Source organism: Cryptomeria japonica, chromosome 8 (genome assembly GCF_030272615.1).
Source record: "Cryptomeria japonica chromosome 8, Sugi_1.0, whole genome shotgun sequence".
Taxonomy (NCBI): domain Eukaryota; kingdom Viridiplantae; phylum Streptophyta; class Pinopsida; order Cupressales; family Cupressaceae; genus Cryptomeria; species Cryptomeria japonica.
Window position 1 is genome coordinate 384,167,712 of NC_081412.1, and position 13,225 is coordinate 384,180,936.

General features: G+C 37.6%; 1 protein-coding gene across 1 annotated transcript; it reads left to right on the forward strand.

Moving 5' to 3' along the window:
- Positions 1 to 8,830: 8,830 nt before the first annotated feature.
- On the forward strand, positions 8,831 to 12,861 carry LOC131066854 (polygalacturonase At1g48100-like). The gene is made up of 8 exons (XM_059210808.1): positions 8,831 to 9,373; positions 9,786 to 9,914; positions 10,012 to 10,179; positions 10,355 to 10,399; positions 10,518 to 10,725; positions 11,463 to 11,544; positions 11,711 to 11,819; positions 11,914 to 12,861. Exons 1-8 carry the CDS (start codon positions 9,140 to 9,142, stop codon positions 12,310 to 12,312), a joined length of 1,374 nt encoding a protein of 457 aa, XP_059066791.1. The 5' UTR covers positions 8,831 to 9,139; the 3' UTR covers positions 12,313 to 12,861.
- The last annotated feature ends 364 nt before the right edge of the window (positions 12,862 to 13,225 follow it).

Here is a 13,225-nt window from a genome sequence, read left to right on the forward strand (position 1 = left end):
AGGATCAGCTCTAACCCGTATTATGTCAAGTATTGCCTCGTGGTCAGATTCATGAACTTTCCATAAAATATTGTTATGAGGTCTACCACGATACTTCATCAAATGAATATTTGTTGCGACAACAAGGTTAGAGAAATGAAGAATATGTTTGTGTGTTTCAAAGTCCGCGAACAACCAAACATCATAATTCTTGATAGGGTATCTCTGAAGCCATGTTCCTGTCACAACAAGAGACCCTATTGGGTACTCAATACCCTCTCTGTCAAAGATTGTGGTTGTCAATTTTCTTTTAGGCTCAACACAACGACACAAATAGTAATATGTTCCTTTTTCATTGTTCTCTTCTGCAAGAACTGCATACACATGACCTACATTTTATAAAGTGTTAATTAATACCAAAAATAAAGTATGATGTACAACAAAATGAACCAAAAAGAATACTTGCAAAAAAATTAACTCAAAAAATCACCCGAATCCACTAGGTCAGATACATGGTCAAAATCCATTGATGTCTCCATCTGGCTCAATTGTAGTGCTTTGAGAATTTGATATGAATCAATGGGAACCAATGGTCTACAAGACCATTTGTCAACCCACTCTTCTAATTCACATTCTTCCCACAAACAATACATGCATGAAGAGAAAAAACATACCATTTGTCTCGTATAAATTACCAGTGAACTTGAATTTCAACTCATAAATTAGTGCATATCACTCGATCCTGCAACTGTACAACAATCTAGATAGTTTTCAATGTTATATTCAGTAATCAACCAAAAATATCTACGAACCAATGACGTACCTAGATTAATTGGACCCATCATAGACTTACACCATTGCACAATTGTTTCTGCATCTACCAACTCAGCACCACCTCCGTACTTCAATTCTTCCCTGGCTAGGGCTCTTTTCACACATGCTCCTGCACCATCGTGCTCTCCCTTACCATGTCCAGCCTCAATGAAATTCCAAAAATGTTGTACACCGCTTGTCACATGCATCCTTGTCAGCCAATAAAACATCCTTGCATTCTTGAATTGTGCGGTGCAATTATCTGACCATATTAAGTGTTGGTTGTGTCGTATGTTCCTTTCCCTTAAACTATCATAGAAAACTTTAAAGCATCCTTGTACAAACTCTGATGAATGAGTATGATCATCACTTATGTAGAAGTGATACTCTCTTACAACCTTTCTATCCTCCTCTATGCTATCATCTGCATGCATGAATGCTATGTGTACAAAAATAGAAACTTGTGTAGAGTGATAATACATGGATTGCACTTCATTTTGAGGTTGTAGTGTATAATTTTCAGCGAAATCAATGATAGAGACAATGGTGCCAAGAGGAAATGTGTCCTTACACAACTTGAATTGCTCATCTAACCATCGAGCTCTATGTGTATGCATTATGTACTCATAAACTAGTTTCTCTTGAAACATTTTCATAAATTGAGCTACACATATATCATTTTTCACTAGCTCACATCTCTTCAAATCTTTTCCATCTTTAACTCCATATGTGACTGTCTTGTATTTTCTGAAAGAAACTAGTTTGGTACCAATTTCATGTGTGCTCTCCAAATGTATGCATCTTGGTAAACATTGCAAATCACCACATATAGCACAAGAACCTTCCAAACAAGGCATCTTATAATAAATACAACCATCATGTCTATTACATAACACACTTGAAATAAGTTCTCTTGCCAACTTAGGAGGTGCTTGTATATTACATTCCTACAAAACATCGTTAGTGTGCAAAGTAGAACAAATATGAAGAAAAATATCATAATGCATGGAAAATTCAATATGCATCCTACAACAACACGTGGTGCGTACATGATTAATGTTAATATAAAAAAGGTTTTGCCATTTCAAAAAATCTTTGAGAAATTTTTATTTGAGGAAACTTTTGAGGGAATCTTTAATAAAATTTAGTTTCAGTCATATCCAAATAGTGTTTCGCATGTGGCTCATGATTTTTAGACCCAATTCTCCTTCTAACAACATCTCTTTGGTTGGGTGATACTCTTATGTTGTCATGCTGAAAAATTTCAATTAATGTTTTTAGTGCATCTACAACAACCTTGTCTTTGCGTGGTAGTCTACTCGAGAATGCCCAAAGAGAATTATTGTTAGGTTCCTCTATTTGTTCTCACCTCTTTAATGCTTTACTTAATGTTGTTCTACTAACGTTTAATGACTTACTTGTTTTTCTTATCAAATGATCTTTTTTTATTTTCTTCCTCATTGTGGTTGATGTAATAACACGTCAAGTAGCATTAGAATCTTTACTACATGATTTTGAACCAATAGATTGATATGCATCAAATAGATTTCTTACAATAGTTCTTTCACTGTTACTTTCAGATGATCTTAGGCCCAGAATTTTCATTGTCTCTCTAAAATTCAAATTTTTAATCATTTGAACAATTAATTGACATCTTGCGTTTTGATTTAAGTTTTTAAAATAGCTTTGCCATATTCTTTTAACCATTCTCCTACAAGTTCATTCATTCATTTTATTGGTCATTGACTTCAATATATTCTCATCAATGTCAATTAGATACTTTGGTTTCCTACGAATGATTCTAGGAGGTGTTAACATCGGTGCATTATGTACATTCAATTCATCAAGTAGAGAAGGTGTAATATGTTCATCATTTAATTGATTATTCAATGCGGTATCTTCTTCAATTGCATTAGGTTCAAATGGTAAACTGTCAAATGTTTCTTCTTCAATTGCATTAGGTTCAAACGGTAAATTATCAAATGTTTCTTCTTCAATTGCATTAGGTGCATTATATTTGTTTGGTAAATCGAATTGAGATATTGAGGTTGACATACCTTCTTCTCTCATTGTTCTTATGTCACACAATTTCTTCATACGTTGCCTTTGTCTTTCCTTTTGAGCCTCTCATTGTTCCATCGTTCCTCACTTGTTATTTCCCATGGTTGAGATCGGTTGACCTAAATCAAATCATATTACATATATATGTAAAGAAAAGTTCATAAATAAACAAATAACCATAAATATGTATCTTATCACTATTTTTTGGAATCAAACTATTAAACAATCACAATTCAATCATTTGAAACCATGCAAAAACAAAAAACTACTAAAAACAATAATTCAATCATTTGAAATCATGCAAAAACAAAAAATTCACTTACTTTTATGTATACAACAATGATAGAAGTGCAGACATAGTTCCAGTGGGGCCTTCAACAACCTCAAAAACTTCTTTTGAGGCCGTTGAGACTCTTGGGCAACTAAAACTATGTCTATAAACCGCGTACACGCTACATTGATAACCGCCTAAGCACGGTTAGACCATAAAATGTTGACAAGTCCAACGGTATTTTTTTTCCCATTCGAGGCTGATAAGTAGCGCATACGTGCTACTAAGCCTAAAAATGTTATCGCAGGGTATCAAATAATGGGAATAGTACCCCGTACGCGCTTATGAGTAATAAGTACCACGTACGCGCTACTAAGACTTAAAAAAGTTATGGCAGGGTAGGGAACTAATAGTTTCAGTACCTCATATGTGCTCTTGAGAGAGGTAGAGGGAGGGAGAGAGACAGAGAGAGAGAGAAGAGGGGAGGTGGGAGAGAAGAAGGGGTATGGAGGAAGGGAGAGGGAGAGAGGGAGGTAAGAGGGGGGGAAGGGAGAGAGAGGAGAGGGAGAGAGAGAGGGAGAGAAGGAGAGAGAGAGAGAGAGAGAGAGAGAGAGAGAGGGTGGGAGAGGGAGAGAGGGAGAGGAGAGGGGAGAGGGAGAGAGAGGGAGAGAGGGAGAGGAGAGGGGAGAGAGAGAGAGAGGGAGAGGAGAGGAGAGATGGAAGGAGGAGAGAGAGAGAGGGAGAGAGAGGGAGAGAGAGAGAGAGAGGGGAGAGGGGGAGAGTAGGGGGAGGGAAAGAGGAGGGGTCTTAAGGGGTCACAAGATACCATATGACCTCTTAGAAAACAATACGACCTCTAATGACACCTAAGGGAGAGAACACTGGGGGAAGGGAGAGGGAGAGGGAAGGAGAGAGAGAGAGAGAGAGAGAGAGAGAGAGAGAGAGAGAGAGGGGGGGGGGTTGGGAGAGGGAGAGGAGAGGGAGGGAGAGATGGAGAGAGAGAGACAGGGGAGGGAAGGTAGAGAGAGGTAGAGGAGAGGGGAGAGGGAGAGGGAGGGAGAGGGAGAGGAGAGGGGAGAGGGAGAGAGAGGGAAAGAGGAAGAGAACATGGGGGAAGGGAGAGGTAGAGGGAAGGGGAGAGGGAGAGAGAGAGAGAGAGAGAGAGAGAGAGAGAGAGAGAGAGAGAGAGAGAGAGGGGGTGAGAGAGGGAGGGTGAGGGAGAGGAGAGGGGAGAGGGAGAGAGGGAGAGGAGAGGGGAGACAGAGAGATAGGGAGAGAGGGAGAGAACATGGGGGGAAGGGAAAGGTAGAGGGAGGGAGAGAGGGAGAGAGGAGGGGGGAGGGAAGGTAGAGAGAGAGAGAGAGAGAGAGAGAGAGAGAGAGAGAGAGAGAGAGGGAGAGGGAGAGGGGGGTAGAGTAGGGGGGAGGGAAAGAGGAGGGGTCTTAAGGGGTCACAGGATACCATATGACCTCTTAAGAAACAATACGACCTCTAATGACCTCTAATGACACCTCTAATTTCTTTAGGTGATAGGCATTGTGTAACAACATGGGAACTCTCGCATACCCACCACTATCATTCTACAGGACATCATTTGTGTTACTCTCCCTCTTTCTCTTCCCACCTATTGTTTTCTTCTGAAAAACATATTGCAGGTAGAGAGAGAGGGAGAGAGAGGGAGAGAGAGACAGGGGAGGGAAGGTAGAGAGAGGGAGAGAGGTAGAGGGAGGGAGAGGGAGAGAGAAGGGGGGGTGCGAGAGAGAGAGAGAGAGAGAGAGAGAGAGAGAGAGAGAGAGAGAGAGAGAGAGAGAGAGAGAGAGAGAGAGAGGTAGAGGGAGGGAAGGAGAGAGAGGGAGAGGGGGAGAGTAGGGGGGAGGGAAAGAGGAAGGGTCTTAAGGGGTCACAGGATACCATATGACCTCTTAGGAAACAATACAACCTCTAATGACACCTAAGGGGTCATATGGTGGGCTAATAAAATGATAAATTAAATTTAAAGTTATGAATAGAACATCATACAATGAGACTCCAAGCGAACAAACAACGAGGCTTCACTAAAAAGCAAGTGTAAGAGCTTGACCTAACCCTAAGAGTACTACCTAAGTTCTAAAACATATGATGCCATTAAATTTGCAAGGTTATAAGACTGATCTCGATTGTGACTATAGGAATTACAGACTTGATTTCTTTCATGGGTATGTACCATTCCAAGTTGTTTGACAAGTGATGATCGTCATATACTACCATTGCCATGCATAAAACAAACTTTAATTTCTTTAGGTGATAGGCATTGTGTAACAACATGGGAACTCTCGCATACCCACCACTATCATTCTATAGGACATCATCTATGTTACTCTCCCTCTTTCTCTTCCTACTTGTTGTTTTCTTTTGTAAAACATATTAGAGGCAGAGAGAGAGGGAGAGAGAGGGAGAGAGAGAGATGGGGGAGGGAAGGTAGAGAGAGGGAGAGAGGTAGAGGGAGGGAGAGGGAGAGAGAAGAGGGGGGGTGGGAGAGAAGAAGGGGTATGGAGGGAGAGAGAGAGAGAGAGAGAGAGAGAGAGGGGGGGGGAAGGTAGAGAGAGGGAGAGAGGTAGAGGGAGGGAGAGAGAGAGAGAGAGGGAGAGAGAGAGGGGGAGAGTAGGGGGGGAAAGAGGAGGGGTCTTAAGGGGTCATAGGATACCATACGACCTCTTAGGAAACAATACGACCTCTAATGACACCTAAGGGGTCATATGGTGGGCTAATAAAATGATATATTAAATTTAAAGTTATGAATAGAACATCATACAATGAGACTCCAAGCGAACAAACAACAAGGCTTCACTAAAAAGCAAGTGTAAGAGCTTGACCTAACCCTAAGAGTAATGCCTAAGTTCTAAAACATATGATGCTATTAAATTTGCAAGGTTATAAGACTGATCTTGATTGTGACTATAGGAATTACACACTTGATTTCTTTCATGGGTATGTACCATTCCAATCTGTTTGACAAGTGATGATCATCATATACTACCACTACCATGCATAAAACAAACTTTAATTTCTTTAGGTGACAGGCATTGTGTAACAACATGGGAACTCTCGCATACCCACCACTATCATTTTATAGGACATCATCTATGTTACTCTCCCTCTTTCTCTTTCTACCTATTGTTTTCTTTTGAAAGACATATTGCAGGTACTCTGACTCATCATGTTGCTTTGTTGACACTATTTTCCACATCTGCTCTGCTCATTAAAAACACATTCGAGAAGAATATTGCTACAGGTTTCCTTGTTTGTCACGGTAATACACCCGTGGTTCAATTTCAAACCCTATTCCTCCTATTCAATATACACACAAAAATCCATCAGTCAATTTTTTTAGGAGAGGATACATGATAAAAATCAAAGAGGAAGTTGCAGATAAGAAATAAATTCACTTACTTCTATAGAAGTGCAGACACAGTTGCAGTGGGGTATGGAGGGAGAGAAGAAGAGAAAGAGGGATGGGGTATGGAGGAAGGGAGAAGGGGAGAGAGAGAGAGGGAGAGACAATACACTTACATGTGTATATATATGTTTAATATATTATATGTATATAAACATATTATATATACAATGTCATATTATACACATATTATATATTACATATATTATATGTATATACACATATTATACATAGAATATCATATTATACAATAGCACGTACGCGCTATTTATAGAGAAACAAGCACATATGCGTTGCTTACACTATACATACCCCATACGCGCTTTTTAAACCATAAGTACCCCGTACACGCTTTTGACTATTTAGGCTTGGAAATAGGCTTGGATGACAAAGCTATGGATTGGAAGTTTTATTTCCTTCCATTTCTCTCATTTTTGACGTGTTTTATTTTATCAACTTGGTTTATCGACTTTGTCATCATCAGGTTTACACTTCATAAAGTGGGTATTTCTAAATTGCCACCATATTTTCACCCATCTTTTGAGCTTTCTAACCATATAATTTATTTTCAATTTGAACAACAATAACATATTATTATTGAATTTCTTTTACTAGTGTTTCCATAGTTCTCACAGATATAGGTGCACCATTTTTTGAATAACTTTTGATATATATATCCAAATTTAAAAAACTTTATATATTATTGTAGTGCACTTGATTCTTTACAATTTAAAAAAAAAATGTATTTTCGATTTGTTTAGTGCAACTTATGTTTCGTGCACAAACAGGTACCGAATTTTCTAGATGTGCTCGATTGGAAAAATCATAAAAAAACAATTACAAAAAAATACACATCTTCTAGTGCTCACTCTTAAATATCTTTCTGCCAGAGGATTTGTCAAAATACTAAATCTAAGTATGACTTTTTTGATGTGCACGTCAGACACTATGTTATGTTTTTCAGAAAAAAAAACTGGGTCAATTTTTCGTGCGCGAAAGATTTGAACCCCTTAATCTTATCCAATTTTGAAAAAGTTTAGTAGTTTGGAAACTAGATTCAGAATACTATAATATTTTTTCTTTGATTATCTTCATATCTTGAGTGGATGACTTTCAAATTTTGCCTCTAAGTTCAAGTTCACCTGATTTTAGAAAAAAAGTGTCCACTTATACTCCCCTTTTTGACCACCATCTTTGTGCACTTACCCTATATATATATATATAGAGAGAGAGAGAGAGAGAGAGAGAGAGAGAGACACACACACACACACACACACATACACATACACATACACGTACGCATAGGAGATGAACAAATAAAAAATATTTTAAATATCTCTTTAATTTAAAAAATATAATTGTTTTATTTTAAATTGAAATTTCTTTTTTTTTAACATTCAAGATGAGTGTGTACCACTGCTTGTGAACTGTTGCTTAACTAGCTGTTTTTGGTATTATTTTGTTGTGATTGTGCTGATTTTTTAGTTCTTGGCGTTGTTTGGCTATGGATGTATTAGAGACAACACCCTTGTTTGTTGTTGTTTAATATAAAAAACATTCAAGATGAGTGTGTGTGTGTGTGTGTATAAAAGAAAGAAAAGAGCTAGAAAATATTTATAAGAAAAATATACATACACATCTCATATATATAAAATAAAATTTATATAAATATAATTCTCCATTTCGAAAATCTTGCTAAATCTGTCTTTTTATTATTATTATTTATATTACAAATGCATTGATTTTTATTATTATGTATTTTATGTGTTTTTTTTCAACAACTAGCATTATTCAACATAGGTAGGTGCCATTATTAGTGAGCTAGTTTCCATTGATGCTTAAGACTTAAACATACCTAAGAATTAATTAATGTTCTTGGATTTTAAGGAATTTCAAACTGTCATTATTAAAATCATGTTGTAGTGTTAGATTTTTGGTTTGCTTTCCTAACATTATTTACATGTTTTAATTGGAAAAGGAACAGTTAAATTTAAATAATGAATTCTTAGTATGTTTAAGTCTTAAGCATCCATGGAAACTAGCTCACTAATAATGGCACCTACCTATGTTGAATAATGCTACTTGTTGAAGAAAACACAAAATATATAACGATAAAAATAAAAAGACAGGCTTAGCAAGATCTCCGGTTTAGAGGATAAAAAGCGAATTCGAGTTGTATTCGAGGAATATTAGAAAATTGCAGAAGTAAGCATATGTTTCTGGTCTCGTGAAGTCACATGCAACGCAAACTGTTGGTCAGTGGTGACACGTATGCAGATGGCGGCAGTCTAGAGCAGCTGCGGCCCCTCCTGCTTTTATAACACGTCAGGCACTGAATGAAAAGCGAGTTCTTTAAATGACAAAGAGCACGGGTACCAAGTGCCACCTGAACTGCTAGGTACTGTTAGTGCGCTACCAATATTTTACTTCAAATACATCCACAATAGACGGCGACAGAAGTTGTGATGGAGCATCATTCATAATGTACGCCACTGCTATTTAATGCTTCTTTCTGCCTAATACCCAAAGCTCAGGAGTATTATTACCTGGCACTGGCAGCCATACCAGTTGTTTCTGTCCTCATGGCTAAACTCCAGACAACGGATGCTCTGCTTTCTTCAAGATGTCTCTTTTTGGTATTCGCTTTGGTTTGCCTGCTTTCTTCAGTTAGAGATTGCAATGCAGCTAGAGTTTTGAGTTCTAGTGAACCTCCGTCTCAAAGTTTTGCCAATGATTCTTCTTCTGATGATTGTGATCAAATTTTTAATGTGCAATACTATGGTGCTGTTGGAGATGGAGTCACAGATGATACAGAGGTGATAAGTAATTGCATCTCTTTTTCTGTTCACCTTTAGTTTACTGACACTTTATGGGTTTGTATGACTGATGGGCAAAGGTGTTGGATTGAATTGACTGTTGTCGAAGATGAAAGATGGTTTTTGGAATCAATTGTGTATGATTTTGTATCAATGTTTTGAATCATATTAGGCAATTCAATATTAGAAATAAGAAATAAGAAAGTGATCTTACACGTCGATGCAAAACTTGCACAGTTGATTCCAACAACAATCTTTTGAATATTTACTCATGCCAGCTAAACTTTTCTTTTTATCGGTGGGTAGTTTGAAGTAGATGGGTGACTGATGTGAGATGAACTTGTGAACTAAATGATTAGTGTAACTGTATATCTGAGATAAAGTTTATGACGATTTGTTCTTTCTGGTTCAGGCATTTCAATTGGCGTGGCAAGCAGCGTGTGAAGTTGAATCAGCAGTCGTTGAGGTTCCTCAAGGCTACTCTTTCATGATACAATCTACCATTTTCTCTGGGCCCTGCAAAGGTGGTCTTAGTTTTCAGGTGAGATGGATGAATGTGTTCAAGAATAAAGAAATTGCTTGTTGGGTTGTTTATTGTATTAGAAGCTCATTTATGTGTGCATTGCTTTGAATTGAAGGTGGATGGTGTTCTGCTTGCCCCTGATGGCCCTGATTGCTGGAATGAGAATTCTAGTAAACTGAATTGGATTGTGTTTTACAAGTTACAAAATTTCACTCTTCAAGGAAAGGGCCTCATTGATGGGAATGGACAGAAGTGGTGGGATCTTCCATGCAAGCCACACAAAGTAATGATTTGTTGTCATTTTGTCTTAAACAGTCTGCACATTGTTTTTGAAAGTATCAAAATGACAGAAAGGATGCTGTTTACTCTGATAGGCATTTCAATATAAAATTTTATATTCTGTCAAAAAACTAGCTAACTGTTCAGTATTTTTGACATTTCTTGTTTGACAACCTTAGGGACCAAACGGGACAACATTGCCTGGGCCATGCGAAAGTCCCACAGTAAGCAGCTCCATTTTTTTTTGTTGGAAGTATAAACATCTGAATATTGAAGTCCAAAAAACTTTGGTAACTCAATCATATTAATACTTCTATTTTGTTTTTGTGGTATATTCCAAAGGCCATAAAATTCTTCGACAGCAGCAACGTGACTCTAAGAGACCTGAGGATCAGAAACAGTCCACAGATGCACTTGAGGTTCGATTACAGCAAATCAGTTGTCATCGACAATATAATCATCAACACTCCTGCATTGAGTCCCAACACTGATGGCATACACGTCTCGGGCAGTCAGTCTGTTGGAATATACAACTCAGCCATTTCCACTGGTGAGCACTACACTATTCCAATTGTTGGTATCTGTGGCAAGTTGTGCAACGAGTCATACCTTCAAACTCTAGTTGTAGGTAGATAAGCGGTTAGTTCATTTGTTGGTATTGCGGTAAGCTGTTTGATGAGTCATACCTCCAACTCTTAGTTATAGATAGATAAGTGGTCAGTTCATATGATATTTCAACTGTTGGTATTGTGGTAAGTTGCATGATGAGTCACACATCCAAGTTTTAGTTGTAGATTGATAAGTGATGATCTTATATAATATTTCAATTGTTGGTATTGTGGTAAGCCCTGTCATGAGTCATACCTCCAAATCTTAGTTGTAGATAGGTAAATATTCAGTTCATACAATATTCTAATTGTTGTTATTGTGGTAAGTTGTGTCATGAGTGATGCCTCCAAACCTTAGTTGTAGATTAGTAAGTGGTTAGTTCATATGACATTTCAATTGTTGGTATTGTCATACCTCCAAATCTTAATTATAGATAGGTAAATGAATTTCAATTGTTAATATTGTGATAAACTGCACAATGAATGATGCCTCCAAACTTTGACCCATCCATACAATATTCCACACAAACCCCCTACATACTTATGAAGTTAGCCCACAGAATTACTCCTCCCTCTCCCTCAAGAGAGGGATGGAATACTTAACAGCCAAGCAGTCAATCCCAAATGAGTGGTGGTAGTTATATACTAAAAGAAACTGACCCGTGACTTTGATTGACAGGTGATGACTGCATATCAATTGTTTCTGGTGCAGCCAACGTTGACATACGAAATGTGACATGTGGGCCAAGTCACGGGATCAGGTATCTCTTCCTCCACTCCACATTTTGTTTTATGCCTTGTCTCCAATCATTCTAAACTCTCATAAATCCTTCACTAATGAAACATTAATCATTCTAAGACTCTGATAAACCCTTCACTAATGAAAACACTAATCTTCCGCGCATGTTCTGCATTCATGGTAATCAGCATTGGAGGACTGGGGAATCACAATTCACAAGGGTGTGTCTGCAACATAAGTGTCAGCGACGTCGTCATTCTGAACTCAGACAATGGCCTTCGAATCAAGACATGGCAGGTACTTACAAAATAGCAATTGGGTCCAAATATAACAATCAAATCTGAGCTAACTCCAAAAATGGGTAACTGAATTTTAACTCTGGGTTTTTTAGGGCGGGCTTGGATCGGTCTCTGGAGTGACCTTCGACAACGTGTACGTGGAGAATGTGAGAAATCCGATCATAATCGATCAGTTTTACTGCTTTAGCAAGGGATGTCACAATGCGACAATGGCAGTGTACGTATCTGATATTGCCTACAGAGGCATTCGTGGAACTTATGACGTGAAGAGCCCCGCCATGCACTTTGCATGCAGCGACACCATTCCTTGTACGAATATTACTCTGGCAAATATAGAACTTCTTCCGGCTCAGGGCCAGATGATTGAGAATCCCTTTTGCTGGAATGCTTATGGATCTACTCAGACTCTCATTATTCCTCCTCTGGAATGCTTGCAGGAGGGCAAGCCTCATTCTACAATTCAGGGCAATATAGACAGTTGCTCATATTGATGATGACATTGTAGAGTACAGAGTAGTCAGATCACCCATATCATAGATTATAAAAAAATCCAAATCCATTTTCATTTTTATTTCCATTCTACTATAGAAAACCATATACTTACTCTCTTAGGATTACCTAGAAGTATAGGATTATAATTATACTTAATCTCTGTTAGGATTAGCTAGAATTATAGGATTATCTTACGACCATTATAGGATTAGTGAAATTTGACATGGATTCCGGTGCCGCTCAGGTTGCAGGAGAATCTTGGAACTTTTACATTGTATACAGCTATTTACTAATATATAAAAAAATATTTTTAGGTATCTGGCCTGTCACACTTCACTTGGGCTCTCTGGTGATTTGTATCTTGTGTCAGGTACGAAGCGAATCATAGGTGGTGGAAAAGACTAGACTAGGAAAGAGGACCCACTGGTTGGGTACCTTCTTGTTTCAGTGGCATCTCTTCATTTGGAGTCATTTCAATTGACCCAAATTTGTATTCAACACTATCAAAGTTTTTTATTAAAATATAAATGATCTGTGGAAGATTAAAATTTAAGTGTTCAGTGGAGAGTCCATAAAGTGTTCGTTTCAAATCTTTCAATAGTAATTCTTTTTACACATACATGTACAAAAAGTAAATCACATATTAATCATTTTTTAAAGCATATTTTAAAATCTTCTCCAATAAATACTTCAAAACTAATCTTCCACAAACTATTATTAATTTTAAAGTGTTTATTGGACAAGATTTTGTATAAGTAATTTGAAAGTACTGTTTGGTACAAATCTCTCAATAATAAAAAATAATAGTTTGTGGAAGATTACTTTTAAAATATTTAGTGGAGAAGATTTTAAAAGATGATGGAAAAAATGATTAATATGTGATTTGCTTTTTGGTACACATTTGTGTAAAGG